Below are 15,267 nucleotides of genomic sequence, written 5' to 3'. Positions count from 1 at the left end.
TATTCTTTGAGGACAAATGTGACCCAGCACACCACTTTGTGGAGAGGGAACAAATCTGATGTAGTCGACCACATGGGTTACAGACTCCCCAGGGGAGGGAAGGAGGGAAGAGGGAGGAAGACAGAAAGAGAAGGAGCGAGGAAGGGAGGGAGGGAGGGAGAGAGGGAGAGAGGGAGAAGGAGAGGGGGAGAGGGGGAGAGAGAGAGAGATCTCTACCCCAGAGCCAAGCTAAGCTGCTTGGGTGAAGCACTTGGAAGTTGAGAAAGAGAAGGAGAACTTCAGAGTGAGGGAGAAACACAAATCTCTTTGCTTTCCTGAGACTGGGGGGTGGGTGTCTCTCAGTGGAATTACTTTGAGGACCTTAGTGAATTAGGTCCTCTAAGGCTAATAATGCAGGTGGGATACTGAAAATATGAAGCATCTGCTTAGGCTGACCATCAGAACAGATGCCAGGGCTATTGCATGGAGGCTTGCTGTGCCAGGGCTTCCATCTGTAGCTGCTGGATTTGAGGAGGTCTGGAGATCCTGAAGTGGGGGGGGGGCAGGGCTCCAGGCAATAGCTATTTATTATCTGCGATTGTGCTTCCATATTTTAATGGCTGTGATTACCAGCTGAGTTAGCATCTTTGTTTCCCTCTTGGAATACCTTCAGGTCTCAGAATCTACCCAGACCGTTAGCCTGGTAGGGTAACGGGTATTCCCTGGGGAGCAGGCAGTGTGGACAAGGATGGGATTCCCAAGGAGGCTGTGTGGGGCTCACCCCGAGAGACCAAACCATGTCTGAGCTCAGGCCAGTGACCTTGGAAGAGCTGCCCCATGTCCAGGAAAGCAAAGGGATGTTCCCACCCCAGGCGGGCGGGGACAGAGCAGCAACTCACAGCAGGCGGGTGGGGGGCAGCCCCTTGGGGTGAGTGTGGGGGAGAGAGGGTCATCCTCACGAGCACGGGCATCTCGTCGTCCGACATCGAGCTGGCTGGCTTGTCTCTGGCGGAGGGGGCGGCAACGATGCTGCTGGCGAAGCCCTGAGAGCCTGGCTTGGGCGGGAGAAGCTTGACAGGGACAGACACGGGCATGACCATAGGCGTGAGGCTTTCTGCCTCGGGAGGGAGCTGCGGTGGCGGCGGAGGTGGCAGTGGAGGCTGGGGCTGAGGCTGAGGCTGAGGCGGCAGGGCCTTCTCTCCTTCCTCCTATACAGACAATAAAGGCTTTGATCCTGGGCTGAGAGCAGCCTTCCCAAGGGGGGGGGGGCGCACTTTGCTTTTCCTGAAATGTTGCAGGACATCATGCGTGGGTGACAGAGAACCACGGCAGGGTGTTTTCCTTCCTGCAACCCTGAGTCCCTTGGCTCAAGTGATGCCAGTTGGCAGTGGACAAGGCCATGCAATTTTCTATGTTTAAAGAATCTCGACTGTTATCACTTGTATAATTAAAGCAGATATTGAAGTTTTGTTGTTGTCGTCGCTTTTAAAGGAAAGGATATGGACTGGTAATCAGGCACAAAACAAAACACATAAGCTCTTGTGTAGGACCTCTTAATTCTACGGGCCTCAGTTTACTCATCTGTCCAATGGAAGAAAAAGCTCTTTGATCTGGAACGGCCAGGAGATGGGAGTGACCTGGGGTATCAAGGATTTTGGTGAACAGAGAGTTAATCCCATAGACTTAAATTTAGATCAACAATATCTAAAGAATTTAAGAAATTCTTTGAATTTTAATCTTACTCTAAAACTGCATGGGTAGTTCACCACATGGATATCCTCCCTGGATAATCCTGAGGGTATTTAAAGACCTTCCATTGCTGGAGTCTAACACTAGTGCACTGGTGAGTAGAAAGTGCTGGCTGAGAGCCCGACGGTCACATTAGCTTTCCCTGGCCACCGGCTACTACGCTGGGAGGCCCAAGATACTCTGGTCTTAGGTGCTTTAAGCAGCAGAAGTTAAAAATAATATCACATCTACGTGTTTTCTTTGCTGTCTTTTTCAGGAAGTGGAGAGACTGGGATCCCTCAAAAGGTTTCTAGCCCCTCTGTTTTTGACCCTTGTTCATGAAACCAGTGGAAGTGGGGTCTGTTTGACCTGACTGGCTCCTAGCGGCAAAGCTTAAGCACTCCCGTTAGGGAAGGATGGTGCCTCCCCAGGTGCCCACCGGGGGGGTCACATCACTCTGTCTGACGGCAGCAAAGCAAAGCAAGCAACACATGGCCTGGGAAGGGCAGGGAGCTGGCTCCTGCTAACCTGTTTGAGGCTGGGGGAGGCTCTCATTCCCCCATGGGACCGCATGTGGCCATTCAGGGCAGGTAGGCTCTTGAATTCCTTCAGGCAGATGGAGCACGTCAGTTTGTTCTTGGCATCAAATTGCTCCCCAAACACTCCTTTTGGTTGGCCACTGCTCAAGGGTAGGGCCAAATGGAGAGGACACACATGTTGACAAAGAGGAAGGGTGACTTATCACAAGACCTCACACCCCACAGTGAACCCATTTCATTCATCCAGTGCTCCCATGGCCCCACTTGTACTATCCCAATACCCTTCAGAGAACTAAGCCCACTTTACAGATGGAACACTGAGGCTCAAGAGTGGGAAAAAGGGCTTACTCAAAGTAATGCAAGAGTTGAACAAAACATCCTTCATTCTAGGCCATCAAGTGCTGGCCTTTTTTCCCCACCTCTGGCCTATTTATTATCTTTCTAGAGTCAGCTCAGGCTGCCTCTTCCAGAAGCCTTCCCTTCGAGACACGTGTCTAAGTCCCTTGGTTCAGCCTCTAGACGGCATGTCTTAGCAGTTTGTCAGGTTGTTCAGGCTAAGAATTTACCATGCCCATGATGGGGGGAAACAAGTCTGTACTATTTACTGCTGCATTCTCAAAGCTTAGCTCTATTGCCTGGCACACAACAGATACCCAATAAATACTTGACTGAATGATCAGTGGACAGAACATGGCCTCTGGAGTCAATCCCAGTATTGCCACTTACTTGATGTACAACTCCAAGCTCTCTGAGCCTGTTTTCTCATTTGTAAAGTCATAGGAATAAAGCCAAGAATGGTCGAGTGCTTACTATGTGCTAGGCACATGGTAATCCTACCCACCCCCACTGGGCTGCTTTATTACACAAAATATAGAGTGCCTGGCACACAGTAAATGCTCAAACACAATAGCTCCTGCTATTATCATTATAAACTTCTTTGAGAAATTGACTTTGAATTTGAAAATGAATCTGGAGAGACAACCCAGGAAAACCTCCCACTCTCCCAAAATGCCGACATGCCTTCTTGCATCCATCCTACCTTGACTCGGGGGACCCTGGCTGGGCTCTGCCATCAGGTAGGTGCATCTAATTTTGAGCCATGCAGGACATGGGAAGAAAGAAGAAAGAGAAAAAAAAGTGTCTTTCTCATGGGAGGAGTCTTTGAGCTGAGGGAACCCCTGGGCCTGCACTTTCTAAGATGTTTCCCCAAGCTCACAGGGGCCAGCAGTTCATGTCCAGGCGCTGGGTGCACCTGACACTTCTTTCCCTTGCTTCTCCCAGCCCCCCAACTTGGTAACGCACCCACTCTGGGAGCTGCCACCAGCCACCAGCCACCAGCCCACCAGGACTCAATCCCCTGCCTCGTTCCTTCCTTTTCTCCCTGTCCACCACTGTGTGCACAAACAGGCTCCAATTCCTAAGAGAAACATGGAACAGAGAGCTGGACGACACAGCAGCATGCCCGGAGACCTCCTGCTCGTCAGGTCGGCACTGGCCATGCCAACTTATTCTTATATTCATAAAGGCTCTCCATTACCAATGGGCCTGAGTCTCAAGCAAGACAGGGTCAAGGGGAGCTCATCTCCAGCCTCCAGGCTCCAGCAGAGCCTTCCCTCCATCTATCCTGGCTCCTTCTCCCCTGAGCCTACTGTCACATGACTATAGCACCTAGAACATGCCAAGGCATGAACAGTGCCCAGCACACAGGAGGCCATTTTGTGACAAATACATTTGGGAAACAATCAAGGGTTAACAACCCTGGCCCACAGGACTGCTGACGGTTTTTGTTTGGCTACACGGTTTTGAAAAGTCCTGAACAAGGATGCCATCAGATGGGGCATCTGCCCTCAAGGCCACCAGAGCTGGTAGCACTCCTCATTATCTCCTAACAGGCCACTTTGCTTATTCCCTTTACCTGCCTGAATCCCAAGCTAAGAGTCTCAAAATCTCTGAAGCTATAGGAGGTATCCCCTCTGGGAGATTCCCAGCGCCCATTAGCATAGTAAAGGCTCTGAGAAGCCCCTCAGCATTGCAACCTGATCCACTTTAGGAACCCCCAAAATGGATTTATCTGGAGAACCTGTCTCCCCCCAGCCTTATCTATTAAACATTCTATTGTCTTCCTGGTCTGAGTAATATGCTTGGAGAAATGCTGTCATAACGTGGCCTCCTTCCCAAAGCGGGAACAATTTCACAAAGGAATTCTCTGAGGATTCAGACCGAAGGGGACCAGACACCCCCACTGTGTGGTCCCTGGGCCTCTGACCCAGGCCTTGACCACTACGTGCATCATTCAGGACCTCATATGGTATTCTGGCCACCTCTGTAGCAAGATTAAGCTCAGTGGGCAGAGGACTGAGTCAAAATCGCTTCTGTGTTCCACATGCCTGGCACAGACAGCGTCTGGCACATGTGGCTTAATGTTCGTGGCGTGAACAGGGAACAGAAGCCCGGGACGGGGCTGGCTAGAGGGCCGGGCACTGCCTAGATAGACTCAGCTCTGGCTGGCGCTGCGGCACACCGAGCTACCCAGAGCCACCCCCACGCTGAGAATACCTGGGGCCACAGGGCACTGGGAGACAGCTGCTGGTGCTGAGGCCCCACGCTGTTGAGGTGGATCCCACCGGGGGACAGGAGCGGCCGGTGGGGGAGGGCCCCGCTGAGCCGGTTCAGGTCCGAGCTTGCTGGGTCTCCCATTCCTGCATCAGGAGGCCCCAGGTCACCGTGGGAGCTCAGCATGGCCTGGGCCTGCCTGTCACTCGGGTAGGTCTTGGGCTGACTGTCCTCGCGCTGCTGGTGCTGGGGCAGGTGGCTCTGCTGGCAGAGGGGGTGGCTGTAGGGCTGCTGGGGCTCCTGATAGTAGTACTGGGGCATGGAGCCCAGCTGGATCAGCTGGACAGCGTGCGCCTGCTCCGGGCCGTACTGGTGGGGGTCCCTGTGATAAGAGGGTGCCTGCAGGTGCATCTGCTGCTGCTGTTGCTGAGGCTGCTCTTGCAAGTGCTGCATCGCGGGTTGGGGCTGGTAATACTGAGGTATCTGCATCGGACCCTGCCGCTGCTGCAGCTGCTGTTGGGGCTGCTGAGGCTGCGGCGGGCGGGGCTGCGGCGGCGGTGGCGGCTGCGGCAGGTCCTGCAGGGGCATGTGCTGCTGCCCAGCCTGTGGCGGTGCTGCCGCGTAATACTGGTGCTGCTGCATCTGCTGCATGTGCTGGGACAGCATTGGGGTGGCCTGCAGTGGCTGTCCTCCCTGCACTGGCATCTGAGCCAGCGGCTGCTGGTAGTCGTAATACAGGTGCCCCTGGCTGGCGTGTGGCCCTACCTGCAGGGCTGGTTTGGACAGCCCGCTGGGGAAACCAGGATGAGCCTGCTGGGGCACCTGCTGGTAGCGAGCAGGAAGAGCCGGCGCTGGGGGCTCCATGGGCTTCTGGGACAGCAACTGGCGGAGGGCACTGTCAGGGGCCCCATCCATCACTGCCGATTGGGTGTGCAGCACCTGGGCCATATTGTTGACCTGAATTCGCAGGTTTTGGTTGGCGAACACCTGGGTGAAGGAGTCTAGCTTGTGCAGGACACCGCTGGTGAGTTTCTGGGTCCGGATCTCGCTGGCCTGGGAGTAGGTATATTGGTAGCCATCGGTGGGCTCAGGCTGGGCCGGGGTCCCCCACATCATGTTCGAGTTGGTCAGGTTGCCGCGTAACTGGACGTGGTTTCCAGGCCCGGTATGACCTGCCCACCCTCCCTGCCTCGAGGTATCCACTTGGCCCAGGTTTTTGGAGCCAACAGGCAAGCCTAGACCATCCCGAGTATCTTGAGGGAAGTGGGGGGAGATGGGTGACGCCTGAGGGGCCTCCATTCCAGCCCCTGTGACTGTATTCCCATAGTTGTGGTTCAGCCCGCCATGGATGCCAAGTGGGGTCTGTTGGTAAAAAAGGTTCTCACCACTGTGGGCCACGTGATTGGTCTTGTAGAGTTGCTGATCCCCCATGGCGCCTGCCTTGGCCGGGAACGTCCAGCCACAAAACCATAAAAAAAAAAAAAAGGTCAATGAAACAAACCCAAAAGGACTGAAACCCTGAGAAGCTGAGAGAAGGCGTCCACACTATTCCACGGCTGACATGTCTGTGAGCGTGGCTGCAGCCAGATGTTCCTGTTGGCCTGTACCACTCATGTGCAGAGCGGGGGGCTTGACATCGTCACGCGGGCCGAGGTACGGACCAAACACTGCCGTGGTGCAGAGATGCCGCGCACACCTGCAAGACAAGGTGCAAAGCACAGGACCAGATTTACTTGGATGCTCCGCAGGAACAATGACATCTACCCTGACCAACTAGAGAATTCAATACAAAACAGGAGACTTGATTGGAAATAGCCTGTTTCATACACTGCACACTCTTTACACTGATTCTGCAGATCTGGGCCCTCATGGGAGATGGGAACTCTCTTACTTTCCAGCCATTGTTCCATGGCTCATTAGTTCATTGATTTGTTAATTCATTGTTTTGCTCACTGATTAATTCTCCCATTCTTCTGGGACTTGGCACTATCCTAGGACCTGCCGGTGATGTGAAGAAGGTTAAGGCATTCATTTATCAACTTATCTGCTCAACAAACACTTACTAGACACCTACTAAGTGTAAGGCACAATGCCAGGAAATGATTATGACATGGGCCAGCTCTTGAGGTGTTCATGGTTAGAAAAGGTGATGATGGGTCACATGAATAAATATGATGCCAGAAGGAAGAATGCACATAATAAAAAGGTAAAAATAACAGATACGGGAACTTAGACTGGAGAGCTTATGCCGGATAAGAACGGAACCGGAGAAAGTTTCCAAGGGGAGTATTGCACACATTAGTTTGCCTGTCCCATCAACACAGTTCCTTGCTTTCTGAGGTGCCTGCTCAGGGAAACATCTCTGCACAGTGCTGACCTGGCATGAAAAACCATACTGGGACAAGTCTTAGAACCATGAACTAGGATATCTAGAGAGACTGGTTTAGTCTGGTTTGACTCAGATAGGTCCTTTAGGCGACGTCTAACGGGTCTATAAACCCCTGGGAGTACATGAAGACATTCCGAGCACTACACACATGCACTCCAAGTTTTGAGAGAAAGTTTTTCTTTCTCTTAATTCCCAGATCCTCAAACTTCCATAGAAGCTGTTTTCTAGAACTGACTGGTGACGAAGGTGCAAGTTGACATTTTATACTTGCACTCTCACAACTGCCCTCCTTCTCTACAAAAGAAAGACCTCTTACCCAATCCCAAGTCTTACCTGGGCTTATTATCGCCCCAGCAAAACCCCCCCGGCCACCATCTAGAAAACAAGCAACTCTAATAAATTAGTGGTGAATCTTCTTTGAAGCTGGAGGGTTTCCAATTCCTTTTTTTTCTTAGGAGGGCCTAACAGAAGTAATTAAAGTCTAATTGTTAGTGATGGATCGCTATGTGATTTTTGGTATAGAAGTCAGAAGCAGATCAAGAACTGAGTGATCAGGGCGCCTGGGTGGCTCATTCTGTAAGTGTCTGCCTTCGGCTCAGGTCATGATCCCGGAGTCCTGGGATGGAGCCCCACAGCGGGCTCCCTGCTCTGCGGGAAGCCTGCTTCTCCCTCTCCCACTCCCCCTGCTTGTGTTCCCTCTCTCGCTGTGTCTCTCTGTCAAATAAATAAATAAAAATCTTTTTTTAAAAAAAGGGAAGAACCGAGTGATCCTGTTTTAACAAAACTTCTATCAGTTCATACGAATGAGGATATTCAGGGCTTACATCTCTATGACTAAAAAACGGAAATGTAATCAATGCCGGCCCATCTCAAATCTCATACAATACGTAATATTCTTCCACGAATATAAAAACAAGCTGAACAAATAACTCAATGCCAGCAGTATTCTATTTCTGGGCGTGGTGATGACTGTATTCATTCAAGTGAGTGTGCCCACTTGGATAATTCAAGATGTACACTCTGCTCATATATAGGTATGTATGTCTTAAGTCAATAAAAAGCTTTATTTTAAAAAGTCATCCAGCATTACTACCTCACCAAGAGACGCATCTTCAATATAATTTTAGGTTTTATGTTTATTATTTATCCAAATTAGCAATACATTTATGTTATTTTGATCAATCATGTCCTATTAATAATTGTTAACAATAACTCAAACCAGAGAAAATTTTAATACTTAGAGCTTTATGATTTCAGGAAATTAAAGAAGTTTTAATTTCATATAAAATTGTTACAGAGAAATATGATAGGGAAACAAATGAAAGAGTTTTAAGCATAAAATAGATTACATATATTCCATTAGGATAAAATTCCACCGGGGAAGTGAACAGAAATAAAGTTTCAAGAAGAAAAAGGAACGCTGACAATTAGTGAAGAGCGTGTTCATGCATTTTTAAAATGGATGATGGTGGATATCAAATGTCTATGGTGCTTAGATTCCACTGGATAAATTTAAAACAGTGATGTAATAGTTTTATTTAAAAATACCAATGTTTATAATATACTGGAAATTGCATCTTCTGCAAATGTATGATAAAAAATGTAGATGTAAACTGAAAATGTGTGAGGGGGGGTCATTACATTTACCACATCCTTTTATGGGGGATTTTAAGCAGCAAAGTGTGAAGACCATTGCAGTAGCCCCCTCCAACCAGGAACTAGACTGAGTTGGTCTCTGTCCCTTTCTGAATGATAGAGAGGGACAAATTCAGAGCAAGGGATTTGCTTTGGTTTGGTAGAATGAAGGGTAGATGAAGGGAAGCAGTGGGAGGAAACCATGGCTGGCCAAGGAGAGCTAGAGTAGATCCTGAATATGACCATGAATGGCTACTGAAGGCATCCGAGCAGAGGCACAAGGATGCTGGGCTTGATGACGCTGAGCTTCAGAAGCCAGGAGACCCACTCTGCTCACTGAAAATGCGGTCTGTATCACCTGGGAGCTTGTCAGAAATTCAGAATCTCAAGGCTTCAGCCTCCATCTACTGAATCAGGATCTGCATTTTATCAAGACCCCCAAGTGATTCACGTGCACATTAAAATTTGAGGATTTTAGTAGGCTCTCGCTGCATCCAGGTGAGACATAATTAAGACCTGAACTTGGATGACGGCGAGCAGAACAAAGGGAGAAATGAGAGAAACATTCCCTGTGCTGCCACTGGGAAGTGAGTCTCCTTCAGGGGCTTATGACCCAGTCTGAGGAGACACCCTTTCTCTTCTCACACAAGCTCTCCTCCTTGACATCCCCACTCAACACTATACCTTGCTGACCCCCAGTCACTACTCCCAGCCCAGAGGGTCTGGGCTCCTGCTCAGCTGCCTACCCCAAATTCTACTTCCATATTCAAAGGCAAAGTCAACATCATGTTCCCCAGAATGGATGGTCCTCCAAACTCTTGCCCTCGACTCCTCCGTCTCCTTTAATCAACCCCACAACCTAACAGTTTACCTCCGCATCTGTCTTCTGGACCATCCCAATAGCTTCCAACTCATCTCCCTGCTTTTGGTCTTATCCATGCTACAGACAGCAGCAGCAGAATGAACTTTTCAAATATAATTCCGATCCCATCATTGTTCAAAATCCTTTGAGGGCATCCTAGTGCTCTTAAGGTTAAAAATCAAAATCATGAACAAGGCCGATCGGGCTCTGAAGTTTGTCCCAGTCTGGCAATGTATCTCTCTTTTCTTAGTTCTTTACCCTCTTCCCATCCCACCACCCCAAGCCATTCTGGTATTCTCTCAGTTTCTTGAAGCTGTCACACTGCCTCCCACCACAGGACCTTTGCACATGCTGGTGTGCCCCCACACCCCTAATTTGGAAAGCTGTTCCTTTTCCCATACTCTCTTCATCTAGTCACGTCCTGGGCATCCTTCATTCAGATCTCAGCTCAGACTGTATTTCTTAAGGAAGTCTACCCCAACCCCAACCACAAGTCAACATCAGGGTCATTTCTTACACATTCATTTCTTCCAAACCACTATTCTCAGTCCATAATTGTACTTCCACCAGTGCCATTATTTGATTAATGGATTTCTCTTTATTAGAGCAGGGGCCATGTCTATTTTTGCCTATGATTTTATTCCCAAAACCTACCATAATGCCCAGCATATTGTAGGCCCTCCAATAAGGATTTGTTGAAGGAAGGGTAATATTTGTTGAATGAATGAATTGATTAATGAAAAAAAAGGTAACAATGATCAAGTGTCCCACTGAATTGGTATCAGCAGAAAAAGACACAGTGTAGGGGGAATGAATGTTAAGTTCTTATGGAGAACAGTTAGGTTTACCTGGGTCTTGATGGACAAATAGAGTTCATACAGAGATGAGAAGACCAGGAAGGGTATTCTGGTTGAGGGAATGGTGTGTATAAAAGCGTGGAGTCAGGTGCAGGTGTCCATGTCAGGAACTCACTGATGATCAGACTGAACTTGTAAAGCAGGGATAAATTGTGGGGGCTTTAGAATGACTGCTAGCAGTGTTATCCTGTGGGCATTAGGCCTGATGATAACAGAATGCCCTGCCTAGCTTAAACCTCACCACTTAACCTTCCTCAAAAGGCTTTGCACCACATTACCTCCCACAGGAAGAATTACTTATTGAAACTCACCAGATTCCGACCATGACCTGATTTCATGTCCCTCCACCATGCCCTTGTGGGTGGAATGGAAGCTAGATAATTTTACTTCTGTTGATGTGTCTGTTTTGTGTTCTGAGCTACAGGAAACTATTCTTTATTCTGTAATATTTTCAGAACTGAAGATGTAGTTTACTTACAAGTACAGAACCCTACAAAGTCAGAAGTGGTTCCTGGGTCAGCAGCGTAAGCATCACGCGGGAACTTGTTACAAATGCTAACTCTTGGCCCCCACCCAGACCCACTGAATCAAAAACTTGGTCGGGGGACAGCAGTCTGTGTTTTAATGGGCCCTCTGTTGAGTCTGATGCCCTCTCCAGTTGAAGACTGCGGTAAAGCTCATCTGGTCTCCCCACATGACAGATTTAGAAACTAAGGCCCAGAGAATAGTGCCTGGTTCACAGTGGCAGGCATTCAAGAATCATACATCGAATGGAAGAGAGGGGAAAATGACTTCCCTAGGAAGAGATAACGAGGTAGTGGCAAAACCTTGTGCTATTTATTTTACGTTAAATTTATTTATTTGACAGAGAGAGAGAGAGAGAGAGAGAGAGCCAGCACAAGCAGGGGGAGAAGCAGGCAGAGGGACAGGGAGAAACAGGCCCACCACGGAGCAGCGAGCCTGATGCGGGGCTCGATGCCAGGACCCCGGGGATCATGACCTGAGCTGAAAGCAGATGCTTAACTGACAGGGCTACCCAGTCGCCCCTATCTTAGGTTAACTTTACAGATTTTTAAATTTTTATTTATTTACTTTCCCCAAGAACTTAAATACTTTCTGTGTATAAATTTATATATATATATATATATTTTAAGTAGGAACTATATTTATGTGGTTCAAAATTCAAAAGGCGTAACAGAATATACAAAAGAGCGAAAATACCCCAAATAAGTAAGTGCTTAAAAAGAAAGTGAAAAGTCAGAGCAAATTTTTTAAAAAAGGGTACGCGTGAAACGTCTTCCCCTTGCCTCTATTCCCAGATACCCAGCAGCCCAGCTCTCTTAGGACCACCACTCAGATTCTTGCGTATTCTAGAAACATTTGCCTTTTGCAAAGATGGCAGCGTGCCACAGTTCAGCATTTTGTCAAAAGGTATTTTAAGTATACATTTACAACCTAGAAACTGTTCTTCTTGGCGGATTAGTCAATCTAGAATTGTCATACTACCATCTCAGGACTCAAGTCTTAATGATTTTTCTAATAAGGTAACTGCTTTGCTCATTATGTAAAACATTTCCTATTGGGTAATTGGCACCAGGAGCTTTTTCACTCATGAACTAATTAACAGAACTACTACTTTCACATTTCCTTGATCAATTCCTTCCTTAGAGCAAGACTCTGGGATTCCAGAGTGGAATCGACAAATGAAGGCTGACTCAGAACCCGAAGTGCCCTCTCTGTTCCCCCTGAAGCATGAGAGTCACATGGCCTGCTTCCATGCCCATCTGCCCACTGCCTGTCCCGTCATTCCAAGGGAGGGACAGCATCCTACTCATACTGTGTCCCAGGCTGGGACGCAGCAGATGCTCAATCAACGCTCATTGAACTGAGACGCTGCGCCAAGCAAATGAGACGGAGAGCACTTCACCCCTGACATAGACCCAGGGATGGAATCTATTATTTTCTGTTTCAGGCCAAGTGCCCTATAGCACCAGAGTCATGTGATACTGTAGATAATAAGGCTCCGCATAGACTTTTCAGCACAGGAGTTCTTCTGTATGGGGCCAGCTAGTAAATATGCTCAGGTTTGTGGGCCATACAATCTGTCATAACTTCCCAGCTGCAGCGTGAAAGCAGCCATAAAATGATACAGCACGAATGGGCGTGGCTGTGTTCCAATACAACTTTATTTACGGACACTGAAATTTGAATTTTACATATTTTTCTCATATCAAGACATACTACTGTTCTTCTTCTGACTTTTTTCTTCAACCATGTACAAATGTAAAAACCCTTCCCTTAGCTCACAGGTGGTATAAAACCAAAAACTTCTGGCTGGGTTTGGCCCCCGCCAAAGTTTGCTGACCCTTATTCTAATGCATCAAAGTCCCGTCCCCCACCCGCCCACCCCAGGAGCACCAGGAGACAGAGCACAATCTGTAAGGAGGCTATCCGTCCAAAAGGACTGTCCTTTGAACCAGAAAGAGAGAGAGAGGGAGGAAGTTGACTTTGGCCAAGGACTCAGCGGGACTTGTTTGCTTATAATTCAACCGGGGTAACACCCCCCTCCCGCCAGACCACCACCGCTGGTTGGAGGAAGAAAAACCAAAAAGATTTTCCTTTTTTCGACATTGGGTCATCATCCAGAGACTGTATACACAATCCTCCAAATGACTTGGCTTGGGTTTGGGGCAAGCCTTCCCCTCAGGTCTGTCAAAGGAGCTTCATTTGGGTTCTCCTGGGATTCTTTGCTGTCTAGCTCTCGCCCCAGCTCCCCAGAGGTGGCAGAGGCCAAGGGCAGTTCTCCAAGGCGTGGGCCCATGGTTCATGGTCTCCTTTATAGCAATGTTGTCGTTCTAAATGCTTTCTGATTAGTCTTCTAAATAAAGCCGGTGGGTATTTTATGATTCTGTGACCCAATTACCAGGGACGAGTTCGGCCGATGATGGCTCATAGCACCAAATGTCCCCCCTCGCAGAGTGACCGGTATGCTCATTTCCGTGGGGGCCCGCTCTTCCCTGCCCCGGGTCTCTGCTGACTCCCTGTGGTGGGAGGATTCCCAAGGCTGCCTTTGGGCTCCAAGGGACATTTATTTCTCCCTCTTTCAGACTCACCCTGTGGCATCAACTGTCCCTCTAAGCCCAGGAACCAGGAAGAAGCCTGACGCAGAGCCTGGGAACTTGCAAAATGGAGTTTGGGTTTTGCCTCCTGTGGGCAGTTCACCACCAGTACAGGGCAACAGGAGATATTTCAGTTTCTGGTGTGCAGGGTCCTGGCCCTCACTGTCATTGCTCACTCCTTTGGGCTAGCAGTGGTCCTCGACCAGGGAATCAATGCTGTCTTCCCCCAGTGACTGCCACTTGTCATTTCTTCTCTCCCTCCCCAGTTGGCATGAAGGATGTGGATGCTGAAGATGTGGGGAGATAAGGGATCACAAGAATCTAGGATGGCTTCCTGGAGGAGGCAACCATGATCTGAGTGTGCCTTGTTGATGTATTTCTGTATATAGTCTTTCAAATCACCTTCCTCCACAAATGGCTAGACCTGGGTAGGGATATTAGGAGTATGGGCTTGGACTCTGAATATGGTGCAATTAGACAGAGGGGTGCTGGAGGAGCAAACAGGAGCCTCGGCTTTGGCTCCACTGACTCTCTGTGTGACCCTGGGCAAGTCATTTGTCCTGTGTGGACCTCAGCCATGTTTTTATGTATCCAGATAATTAAAGTCAAGCTTTTCTAGAGGGAGCTTGAATAAAATTCATAAAATCCCTGCCTCATCTTTTATCAACTTGTAGAGGCTGAATTTAATGGTTCAGCATCTAATTAGTATTCAATGTGTGGAGCAGACGACTGTTCAGGGGTGAATGCACACAGCTTAGTGACCACTACGGGGTGTCTACCTCCTCCAGGACAGAGAAGTTAGGGAGGAGGAGGCAACGGATGTGAACCGATGTGGCCCAGCCCTTCCCGACTCCTCAGCACCACATGATGTAACTGCTCTGGGAGACGAGAGTGGGACTTGCTCATAGGCGCCCAGTGGGACCCACGTTCGTCACGTCAGGACAGATAAAGTCAGTCTCCCCAAGTCTCCTGGGGAGAAAGCGACATGTGGGGGCAGCGTAGGAAATTTATACCCCAAACTTAGGGTCCCTTAGATCTCATGGGAGCAATGTAATAGGCTCTGGGGCGGTTATGCCAGGGACGACGTCCACATGGGCTGCCTGACTCCTCCACGAAGGCTCCGCCCAACCACAGCAGGCCCCTCCTGGTGGGGGGGAGGCTGACAGATGATGCAGCCAAGAGGTCTGCAGAGAGAAGACAGGGCGGGGGATCATCCGAACAAGCCACACGGGAGGCCCCGAACACTGGCTACTCCATAGGAATGTGTTTCTCCTAAGGAGGGGTTGCTAGGAGAATTTCAGTATCCACCAGCAACCATAACGAAGACCTTACCTGTGCCAGGAGACCTGACCAGGTCATATCTGCTGGCCTCAAGAGGCTTACGTAAGGGGACCGGGAACTTCACAGCCCGGAGACCGGCCATCTGTGCCCTACCCGTCCTTTATATTCTTTCATACAGCCTCACCCCAAAGACCTACTGTGCTAGGACTCTGCTAGAGGAGATAAAACCCTGAAAACCTGCATCTTTAAGCTCATGGGTCTGGGGGAACGAGGCTGGGGTGGGGCTTCCTAAAGACTCCAAGGAATTTCACAAGGAGGAGGCAGA

General features: G+C 49.1%; 1 protein-coding gene across 12 annotated transcripts in view; it reads right to left on the bottom strand.

Annotated features, from left to right (window-relative positions):
• TRERF1 (transcriptional regulating factor 1) overlaps nt 1–15,267 on the bottom strand; it is a 198,415-nt gene that overhangs the window by 32,549 nt on the left and 150,599 nt on the right. For 6 of the 12 annotated variants that reach the window (XM_088023989.1, XM_088023986.1, XM_088023988.1 and 3 more), the window contains 4 exons: nt 4,803–6,495; nt 3,286–3,332; nt 2,236–2,386; nt 879–1,187 (listed from right to left, as the gene is read on the bottom strand). In XM_088023989.1, the coding sequence (XP_087880115.1) occupies nt 879–1,187; nt 2,236–2,386; nt 3,286–3,332; nt 4,803–6,230 (1,935 nt within the window). In that variant the 5' untranslated portion in view covers nt 6,231–6,495. The remainder of the gene's footprint in view (nt 1–878; nt 1,188–2,235; nt 2,387–3,285; nt 3,333–4,802; nt 6,496–15,267) is intronic. The other 6 variants (XM_028097492.2, XM_088023991.1, XM_028097493.2 and 3 more) reach the window with 3 other exon arrangements.

The sequence above is a fragment of the Eumetopias jubatus genome, unplaced genomic scaffold (genome assembly GCF_037043125.1).
Source record: "Eumetopias jubatus isolate StellerSeaLion01/CBP00866 unplaced genomic scaffold, mEumJub1_p1.0 scaffold_6, whole genome shotgun sequence".
Lineage (NCBI taxonomy): Eukaryota > Metazoa > Chordata > Mammalia > Carnivora > Otariidae > Eumetopias > Eumetopias jubatus.
Note: the sequence above shows the minus strand (reverse complement) of the source record. Positions and strands in the feature narration are given on the sequence as shown.